General features: G+C 41.1%; 1 protein-coding gene across 1 annotated transcript; it reads right to left on the bottom strand.

Moving 5' to 3' along the window:
* Positions 1–6,778: 6,778 nt before the first annotated feature.
* Positions 6,779–9,071, bottom strand: hmox2a (heme oxygenase 2a; the record flags this gene model as incomplete). Its single annotated transcript, XM_080028913.1, has 6 exons — positions 6,779–6,906; positions 7,524–7,656; positions 7,821–8,144; positions 8,261–8,428; positions 8,721–8,838; positions 8,980–9,071. 6 exons carry the CDS (start codon positions 9,069–9,071, stop codon positions 6,779–6,781), a joined length of 963 nt encoding a protein of 320 aa, XP_079885039.1.
* Positions 9,072–11,469: the final 2,398 nt, after the last annotated feature.

The following is an 11,469-nucleotide window of genomic DNA, read 5'->3' as shown; positions in this document are numbered from 1 at the left end:
TTTTTCTTTTCGTCTGGTAGGCAACTTATTTTTATTTTTTTCTCCATTGACAAGGCTGTTCCCGTTGGCAGCTATCAGGGTTGCTAGGCAGCACAGGAGCGGCGTGTCGTCACGCAAGGTAACGGCTTGTTACGCAAACCGGAAATGCTCGTAAACGGAGACCTGCGGAGACCATCCCGTTTAACAACGCTCGTTCGGCCCTGGTTCGGCCTTCGAATCGGCCTTCATAGGTTATCCTTCATAGACCGCGTCCTACCAAGGAGGCGGTCTCTGTAACAGGATACAGCCACAGACTAACTAAGCCAAACTTAAGCCATATCCATGAAAGTGACTTAAGTGTCCCAGTTTAACTAGTCCACATTAAGGCCTACTCCTGTCTTAATCTAGGCCCTGTCTGTGAAACCGGCCCGTTATCCTTCACCAACTGAAACTTAAAAAACACGAAAAGGGCCTTTGAACACCTTATTATCATATCCTGTCACATTATTGTCCAACTGTGCTGCATTTTATGATGTAAAGAATAAAAAGGAATGACTCATGAACCATAGCCTCAAACCAGGTTTGAATATAATATACATTTTCAAATGTTTGTAATAAATTCCAAAATATTTTTTTATGAATTAGTTATTTTCAATGGCTTTTGTCATTTCTATGTTTAAATAATACATTTATTTTTTTCCAGTTTAGAAGGGGAAATGGATTTCAATTTCTTATATACATGAAAATGAAATAAGCCAACCCTACGGAAACCTCACTGTATCCTGAAACATATCTTGGAAATAATGTCCAATATCAAACCAAATATTCTGAAATTTGCCACAATCCCAGAAAGTGTGGATCGACCTAATCTGTACTTCCCCATGTAAAGCAGTTCCACATTAAAATTCTCCATTGTTACTCACTGTTTACTCACTGTTTACGCACGACTGTATGGCCACACACAGCTCAAATAAAATAATTAAGTTCGCTGACGACACCACAGTCATTGGTTTAATCTCCAACAATGACGAGACAGCCTACAGGGAGGAGGTGAGGGCCTTGTCAACATGGTGCCATGACAACAACCTCCACCTCAACGTCACCAAAACAAAGGAGCTCATAGTGGACTATAGGAAGCTGCAGGGAGGAGAGCACACCCCCATCCACATAGATGGGGCTGCAGTAGAGAGAGTCAGCAGCTTCAGGTTCCTTGGCGTACACATCACTGAGGACGTGTCCTGGTCACACCACACTGACACTGTTGTTAAGGCAGCAAGACAGCGGCTCTTCTTCCTCCGCAGACTGAGAAGGTTCGGTATGGGCTCCAGAATACTCTGCAACTTTTACCAATGCACCATCGAGAGCATCCTGACCGGCTGTATCACCAGCTGGTATGGAAACTGCAACGACCGCGACCGTAAAGCTCTGCAGAGGGTCGTGAAAACCGCTCAGCACATCACCAGGTCTGATCTGCCATCCATACATGACCTCTACACCCGAAGATGTCGGAGAAAAGCACAGCGCATCCTCAACGACCACAGCCACCCTAGCCAGGAACTGTTCACTCTGCTACCGTCAGGCAGACGGTATCGGAGCATCAAAACCAGAACCACCAGGTTCAAGAACAGCTTTTTTCCGAGCAGCACAAGAATGTTGAACTCCGCAAGTCCCTTAACTGCTGTCTGAGACACTTATATATATGTGTATATGTATTCTTTACATACATGTTTACATGTTGTGTGTGTGTGTGTGTGTGTATGTGTATATATATATATATATATACAGTATCTCACAAAAGTGAGTACACCCCTAACATTTCTTCAAATATTTCATTATATCTTTCCATGCGACAACACTGAATAAATGACACTTTGATACAATGTCAAGTAGTCAGTGTACAGCTTGTATAACAGTGTAAATTTACTGTCCCCGCAAAATAACTCGACACCCAGCCATTAATGTCTAAACTGCTGGCAACAAAAGTGAGTACACCCATAAGAAAAAATGTCCAAATTGGGCCCAAAGTGTCAATATTTTGTTTTACCATCATTATTTTCTAGCACTGTCTTAACCCTCTTGGGCATGTAGTTCACTAGAGCTTCACAGGTTGCAACTGGAACCCTCTTCTACCCATTCATGACGACATCAAGGAGCTAGTGGATATTAGAGTCCTTGCGCTCCTCCATCTCCCGTTTTAGGATGCCCCAAAGATGCTCAATAGGGTTTAAGACTGGAGACATGCTTGGCCAGTCCATAACCTTTACCCTCAGCTTCTTTAGCAAACCAGTGGTCGTTCGGAGGGGTGTTTGGGGTCGTTATCATGTTGCAGTACTGCCCTGCGGCCCAGTTTATGAAGGGAGGGGATCATGCTCTGCTTCAGTATGTCACAGTACATGTTAGAATTCAATGAACTGTAGATCCCCAGTGCTGGCAGCACTCATGCAGCCCCAGACCATGACACTCCAACCACCATGCTTGACTCTAGGCAAGACACACTTGTCTTTGTACTCCTCACCTGGTTGCCGCTCCACACTTTTAACACCATCTGAACCAAATGAATGTATTTTGGTCTCATCAGACCACAGGACATGGTTGCAGTAATCCATGTCCGTAGTCTGTTTGTCTTCAGCAAACTTTTTGTGGGGTTTCTTGTGCATCATCTTTAGAATAGGCTTCCTTCTGGGATGACAGCCATGCAGACCAGTATGATGCAGAGTGCGGCGTATGGTCTGAGCACTGACAGGTTGACCCCCCACCCCTTCAAGCCCTTCAGCAATGCTGGCAGCACTCATACGTCTATTTTCCAAAGCCAACCTCTGTGTACGACGCTGACCATGTGCACTCAACCTTCGTAAACTGGGCCGCAGGGTGGTATTGCAACATGATAACGACCCCAAACACACCTCCAAGACGACCAGTGGCTTGCTAAAAAAGCTGAGGGTAAAGGTTATGGCCTGGCCAAGCATGTCTCCAGACCTAAACCCTATTGAGCATCTTTGTGGCATCCTCAAACGGAAGGTGGAGGAGCGCAAGGTCTTTAATATCCACCAGCTCTGTGATGCTGTCATAAATGGGTGGAAGAGGGTTCCAGTTGCAACCTGTGAAGCTCTAGTGAACTACATGCCCAAGAGGGTTAAGGCAGTGCTGGAAAATGATGGTGGCCACACAAAATATTTACACTTTGGGCCCAATTTGTAAATTCTTTCTAAGGGGTGTACTCACTTTTGTTGGCAGCAGTTTAGACATTAATAGCTGTGTGTCGAGTTATTTTGATGGGACAGTAAATTTACACTGTTATACAAGCTGTACACTGACCACTTTACATTGTATCAAAGTGTCATTTATTCAGTGTTGTCCCATGGAAAGATATAAAGAAAAATGTGAAGAAATGTGAGGGGTGTACTCACTTTTGTGAGATACTGTATATATATATATATATATATATGTATATATATGTATATATATATGTGTGTGTGTGTGTGTATATATATGTATATATACTGTACATATATTCTAGGTTTATTTTATCTAAAATTTGGTTCTTATTGCACTATACGTTGATACTCTTTTACTCTATATACTCTATACTATTTTTAAATTTTTTATTGTTGCATTATTGAGGAGAGCTTGGAACACAAAAATTTCATTGCCAGCTATGACTGCTTGCCTGTTATGTTGTGCATTTGACGAATAAACTAACTAACTAACTAACTAACATTGCCCAGGATTTCATTTAATAACATTCCATTCACCTTAAACTGTTTGTCTTTAAAGGTGCAGTGTGTAATATGACATCATCAAGTAAGTTCTACAAAGTTCTAGAATGCAACGCTCCCCGGGTAACCCCACCCCTTTAGAATAATAACAGAAGCTACAGTGGCCTTCAAGGACAAGAACAATTCTAAATTCTAAACAATGCACCTGATGACATTCCAAAAACATGGATGCTTCCATAAGACTTGCCTGCTCAATGTACAAAATGTAATATTAATATTTGTAATTCTCCGCTCAGGAGGATAATTCAGATTATTGGCAGAGGTGATTTTACATCAATGAGGACATATTTATGAATGAGGATATTGATTTAAGCTAATGCATTACTTAAAATGTTACACAGTGTCCCTTTAAACCAACTAACTAGATTCTAGTCTAAATAATATTTTTTCTGCAGGATTCTGTAGACTTTAATTCTTAATTTATTACCTGATACCTACTATAATACAAAGATACTAACATACACCTTCTACCATGTAGATTACAAGTTCAAATAAGTAAACAGTCATCTTGGTCACAATATGTCATTTCTACATTTCTGTTTGTGTATTTCCTGAAGAAACGAGATACAATTTGTTTATCACCGAGTCAAATGTTTGAACTTTATTGAGAGAGCCAGGCAATCCTTTCCCTATGTGTCCAGTCTGTATGACATGAGATGAGTCATCAATACTGGATCTTCTATTAGCACTTCTCTTTAAAGAAAGAAAATAAGTGTGTTTTTTACCAAAGGTAAAAAAATAAAAATAATCAAAAAAGGCAACCTGAGCAGACGACTTGCAATACGTTACATTTTAGTTTTCATATACAGTCACTTTTTATAATGTCACACTTTTAGTCACAGAGGCTTCCTCTCTGGCAGTAGCATTTGCGCTACATGTCAAATCATCAATTGAAAATGGTCAAACACGTGTTATTTGTAATTTTTTTTAAATACTCAAATACAACATGTATTACAATAAATCAAATAAGTAAAAATTGCTTAAATTTGCTTATTTTGATATGCATCCGTGCAGCTGTAGAGTTGAACATGTATTTATTCTTCTCCTGTAGGTTTCGGTACAGGAATTTTTGATTGTCATTCTTATATTGTTGTTATACTAAACAGAAAAATTGCAACCATACTGCAGCTATGGCGAAAAATTATACCGTAAAACCTATGCTCACTTTCATAAATCATCTATAAAAAATAAAGCATTATCTTTTCTGATCTTACAAATACCACTCGGCAAAAAAGCAGACTCTTTTCTGCTCTCTTGATCCTTTATGATCAAAATAAGATCGCATTATTACAGTTTTCAAAGGGGAAACAACTACAGTATCTCACAAAAGTGAGTACACCCCTCACATTTCTTCAAATATTTCACTATATCATTTCATGGGACAACACTGAAGAAATGACACTTTGATACAATGTTAAGTAGTCAGTGTACAGCTTGTGTAACAGTGTAAATTTACTGTCCCCTCAAAATAACTCGACACACAGCCATTAATGTCTAAAGTGCTGGCAACGAAAGTGAGTACACCCCTAAGTGAAAATGTCCATATTGGGCCCAAAGTGTTAATATTTTGTGTGGCCACCATTATTTTACAGCACTGCCTCAACCCTCTTGGGCATGGAGTTCACCAGAGCTTCACAGATTGCGACTGGAATACTCTTCCACTCATTCATGACGACATCAAGGAGCTGGTGGTTATTAGAAACCTTACGCTCCTCCACCTTCGGTTTGAGGATGCCCCAAAGATGCTCAATAGGGTTTAAGACTGGAGACATGCTTGGTCAGTCCATAACCTTTACCCTCAGCTTTTTTAGCAAGGCAGTGGTCGTTTGGAGGTGTGTTTGGGGTTGTTATCATGTTGCAATACTGCCCTGCAGCCCGGTTTATGAAGGGAGGGGATCATGCTCTGCTTCAGTATGGCACAGTACATGTTGGCATTCAGTGAACTGTAGTTCCCCAGTGCTGGCAGCACTCATTTAGCCCCAGACCATGACACTCCAACCACTATGCTTGACTATAGGCAAGACACACTTTTCTTTGTACTCCTCACCTGGTTGCCGCCCCATACACTTGACACCATCTGAACCAAATAAGTTTATCTTGGTCTCATCAGACCACAGGACATGGTTGCAGTAATCCATGTCCGTAGTCTGCTTGTCTTCCGCAAACTCTTTGCGGGCTTTCTTTTGCATCGTCTTTAGAAGAGGCATCCTTCTGGGACGACAGCCATGCAGACCAGTATGATGCAGAGTGCGGCGTATGGTCTGAGCACTGACAGGCTAACCCCCCCACCCCTTCAAGCCCTTCAGCAATGCTGGCAGTATTCATAGGTCTATTTTCCAAGGCCAACCTCTGGATATGACCCTGAGCAAGTGCACTCAACCTTCGTAAACTGGGCTGCAGTATTGCAACATGATAACGACCCCAAACACACCTCCAAGATGACCACTGCCTTGCTACAGAAGCTGAGGGTAAAGGTGATGGACTAGCTAAGCATGTCTCCAGACCTAATCCCTATTGAGCATCTTTGGGGCATCCTCAAACAGGAGCTGGAGGAGTGCAAGGTCTCCAATATCCACCAGCTCCGTGATGTCGTCATGAATGAGTGGAAGAAGATTCCAGTGGCAACCTGTGAAGCTCTGGTGAACTCCATGCCCAAGAGGGTTGAGGCAGTGCTGGAAAATAATGGTGGCCATACAAAATATTGACACTTTGGGCATAATATGGACATTTTCACTTAGGGGTGTACTCACTTCTGTTGCCAGCACTTTTGACATTAATGGCTGTGTGTCAAGGTAATTTGCGGGAACAGTAAATTAACACTTTTATGCAAGCTGTATACTGACTACTTTACATTGTATCAAAGTGTCATGATATGTTTGGAACAAAACGTTACCTAAAAAGATACGTGTTCTTTTTCTTTTATTGTTTGCTACTTTCAGACCGAGTGGAACTGAAGGTGGGTGAGGTTTGGCAGGATGCATCAGCCCTCTGCTCTTTGCTCCTTGGTAAGTGGCAGAATGAGCTCAGAAAATGTACCAGGCCGTTAGACCGGAGAGGAGGACCACCAAGACGGCCAACGCCAACTGGCCAGGTGGATGTCTGAGGAGATTCATGGCTAACTCGCATGCCAAGGTGGGATTCCCACTGGCAGCTGTAGACAGGAGGAGATGGAGGAAGTGAGGGATGGAGAGCATACAAAAAATAGCAGAAAGATGGTCATCATGAACAAATGGCTTCGTGGATTGCAGCCTCTTCAGTGTAGCTATACCATGGTGTGATTCAATACTAATACTGGATTAGATTTATATAGCGCTTTTTCCCCTAGGGACTCAAAGCGCTTTACAGGGTTCCAGGTTCCATTCATACACGCACCATACCGGTGGTGGTAAACTACAATAGTAGCCACAGCTGCCCTGGGGCAGACTGACGGAAGCGTGGCTGCCATTGCGTGCCAACGGCCCCTCCGACCACCACCTCAAACATACAGCAGTCATACGCATTCATACGAGGCAACAACAACTATGACACAGGTGGCCGGGCGGCGAATTGAATCGCCAACCCTTGGATCATTGGCCGACCCGCTCTACCACCTGAGCCACAGTCGCCCTTATGTACTGCACATGCTCCACCAAAGGTTCATAATTGAAGCTGTCTAACACCATCTCTTAACTTTCTCTTAAATGCAGTTTTTCCTATAATATTTAAATACATTGTTTTTAACATGAGTGCTTCTTCAAAACCTAAAAACCCTTTGAAATGATTTCTTACCCATTTTTGCTGCATAGTAGGGACACTTGTGGATGTCGCCTCCTTCCATCATCTCTGCATGGCTGCCTCCCAAACCTGCTTCTTGGCCTTCTTCATTGATGCCATTCCCAATATCTTCAAGCTCGGTGAACACCTGATTTCAGAATAAAAGTAGATTTTTGTGACAACTTTATCTTTCCCCCCCAGACAATGTGTCTTCTAGTCAACTGTGTTCTTCATAATGTTTCTCTCATGATGATTAATATGAAAACAATCTGTTGTCAGGACTGTCCCATCCTATCCTCAATGCTCCGTCACCTTCATGTTAAAGCCAAAGGCCCGGTTTGACTCGTCCACGATCCTCTCTTTGGTCTCGTTGTCCACTTCCAGCTCGTTCATCCTGCTCCGGTAAAGCTGCTTGAAGCCCTTGTGGCTGTGGATGCTCTCGAACTGGTAGAAGTTCAGACCGTCTCCTGTTCCGGGGAGCTTCAGTGCTCTCTGGGCCACTTTCTTGAGGATCTGTCCCCCTGAGAGGTCACCCATGTAGCGGGTGTAGCAGTGGGCCACCAGCAGCACCGGGTCCTCCGCTCCCACCTCGTGGATGCGGTCCACATAGGACTTGGCGGCTGCAGAGAGGCTGATCTGAGAGAGAGAAAACACACAATGAGAGTTAGTGGGCATCACAGTTGAACTGAAAGTCACACTAGTTCTTAGTTCTGTGTCTGAACGCAAGCGGCCTCTGTGTGCCTTCTGCCCACCTCGCCCTCCCAGTCCTCTCCATAGAAATACTCCAGGTCCCGGGCCAAGGCCTCGCGCCGTTGCAGCTCTGCGGGAAAATAGATGGGGGCGATTTGAGGATGGTCTCTGTGCTTCTCAATCTCCTCCTCCATGGCCGAGTAGACAAAATACAGAGCTTCAGTGCCCCTCTGGATAAAGAAGCAGAAAGAGATAACAAGTCAGACCAAGACACAGATTAAAAAAAAGTACTGCAAAGTCTGATATAAGATATACTTTGCTTTTTAATCAAATCGGTGATATTGTGATTATGAACTAAGATTGGAAGGGTGGAGGGGATGGTTACATGCAGGAGCAAAACAATTATATATTACTTGATTGACTCACTGCAGATATTGCATTAATCTTAAGGCAGGCAGCAATCAAAATTGTAAACCATAGCACAGTAACAAGCCTGCATGTCTGATGTTATGGCAGACAGACCTTAAACAGCTCCTTTTTGATGTGTCCTCTGAGAAAATCCTTAACAAACTGGCAGTTCTCCGCTTTGTCGTGGGACTCCTTGGTGCCCTCAACTAACATCTCAGACAGGTCCGTTGGGCTTGGTGAACCAGAGGGGGAGAAAGTAGATAGATGTGAACACATGTGCCATTTGTGGCTGATGTTTAAGCCATTGTTATAATGTGCCAGAAAAAAACAAAAACAATGATCACACACTGATCACTAAGATTTCCCTCCATACCTAAGAAATTCGTTATCATCCTCCACACTTATCTTCTCCCCACCATTCAACACATCATTTAGTTTAAGCTCTGATGGTGCCTCTGTTTCCATTTTGCTGGTAGGTTCAGTCATTTCACCTGAAGACAACTAGAGAGAAATTAAAATATATAAATCAAATGTAGGCTGGTACATTAGCCTATATGAGTTGATCATTCTAGTATGAGCACCATGAGCTTTGCAGAGATATTCTTGTATATTTATGCCACGTGATGGGTGTAACAGTGAACAAAAGCTGCAACTTGAAACATCGGAATTGGATTATTAAACATGTTTTAATAATTGTAATTAAAAGATAACTGCTGCTGGAAACTAACAATAGGCTACTTCATTACATATGTCAAATGTTCGGTACATTAGCTTTTAGAGTAGGCCTACAGGTTTTGTTAAGCACTTGTAACTTTTGGCATTTTATTGTGACAGCACAGGAGTCTTCCATCTGTATGCATTAAAACTTATTTTTAGCAGTTTAAATGCCAAGTTGTGGTAATTAATCAGCTAGGCTACATTTAATGGCAAGAATAAATGTATTGTTGCTGTGAAATAAGCTTACTAGGCCTAATATTATTATCTAATTACTTTTATTAATCAAGTTTGTTTGTCAAACCATTGCAACAAACCAAGATGACATTCAATGTGACAGTTACAAAACTGACACTGCCCGACTTTGCTATTATGCAAGTAGCTATAGGTTTCTTGACACCATATATACTTCAATAGTTAGCTCTCCGTCCATGTAAACACAAACATATATTAAGTATTATGGCTGCTTATTCTTAAAATTAAATTAAAAGCTTGTTTACCTTGTGAAAACACTGCCTTCATAAAGACACAGCGGACAGGGGGCGCGGTTCCTATGACAACTAGCCAATCATGCTTTCATTAGGAGAAGCGGCCTTCTCATTGGTTAGATCCACAGGTTTAGACCAATCGGATATATCATCGCAGAAAAGAGGCGGGTCTCTTGTGTCGGCTAGATAGAATTGAACATTCACAGTTTTGGCCAGTTGGTCAGACAACTAATCTTTTAACTTTGCTCCTGGAACTTTTTATACATGTCAAGATTTACTCATATAGAAACAATGTATTAATTGTATAAATAAACAAGCTTTCAGTAATTTCTGAAATATAACTATTATTAGACTATATGTTTTTAAAATGTGAAATATGTAAGATCTTTTTTGGGTAGGCCTACTTCTCTCCACACTGCCACTCTCACTCCATTTGTTGTTATCATAAAATGTGAAGGACTTTCTGGAAGCTCAAACACACTAAAATAAGTTAATCAATAACTGCAAACACCACAAGTGGATTTTAACTTTTTATTTCTAAAACATGTTTCACAGATTATAAATCCTCAAATTCCATAAGAAAGGTAGGCCTATACATAATCAATAAAGCAAGCTCAGCCATTCAGAAAGAAAACGTTGTTGAGGATCACATTATGAACAAAAATAACTTGTATTTTAATTCAAATGTAATGGCTCAGACTGTAAATAATTACCAGAATGTTAACTTATGCACTTTTTTATGGGGAAAAAATAGTTTTTGGGATTTATGAAAGGATATATGAAACTGCAAATTTGTGTTTTTTTTTAATAATTTTATTTAAACTATAATGCTCATGGTATTTCATTTGTGAAAAGTGTTAGAAAAGAAATCTGTATAATTAAAAGTCAAAAAAGACATGTGCATCAAATAGACACAAACATCAGAGGTTCAGCTGTTAAAGTCAACATTTGGACACAGAGAGTGAGCTGCAGACCATAACAAGAGGGAATGTCTCAGTGGCATGACTCATGACACAGTAAAAGTGTTTTTAAATACATCACATGCTTGTTTAAATATGCTTCTAGTCAAGATGAGTTCAGGCTTGAGTCAAAAATAGTGTAAGGCCGACATGCTTCCTGGGACCTTCCCCTGTTCTGGGTATCTGCAGACCTTTGCCGAATTAGAAACGCATGGTAATAATAAAGATCTTGAATATTCTGCATGTGAAATATAAATGAATACATAGATTCTGTCAGGTTCAAGTTGTGTTTATTAACATAAACTGCCATAGTGTTTATTTGTTTATTATTATTATAATACTAATACTACTAATAATAATTTATTCATGAAATACCATCATACAGACTCTTTGTTGTCTATACCTGATTTCAATGAAGTGCGTTGAGTTGCATGTTCCCATTTATTACCACCAGGTGTCACTAGACTCCATGTAATGTACCCATAGATGAATGTACCTCATAAATCCATTTGAATGTTTCAGCTTGATCAGCGTGTCAGTAAGCCAGGTCTGTAATGCAGATGGAACAGTTAGCTCCTGGCTCACGCTAAACTGCACGTGTGATGAGTTTCCCTTTGACTGATATGTGTTGTATCTTTATAAACTCACTATCTCTGCAGAAACGACTTCCGTCTATAATGTGTGTCACTTTAAGTCATATCA

This window comes from Ammodytes marinus (assembly GCF_949987685.1).
Source record: "Ammodytes marinus genome assembly, chromosome: 6".
NCBI classification, from domain to species: Eukaryota; Metazoa; Chordata; class Actinopteri; order Uranoscopiformes; family Ammodytidae; genus Ammodytes; species Ammodytes marinus.
The sequence above is the reverse complement of the archived record's forward strand: the minus strand, read 5'-3'. Positions and strand labels throughout refer to the sequence as shown.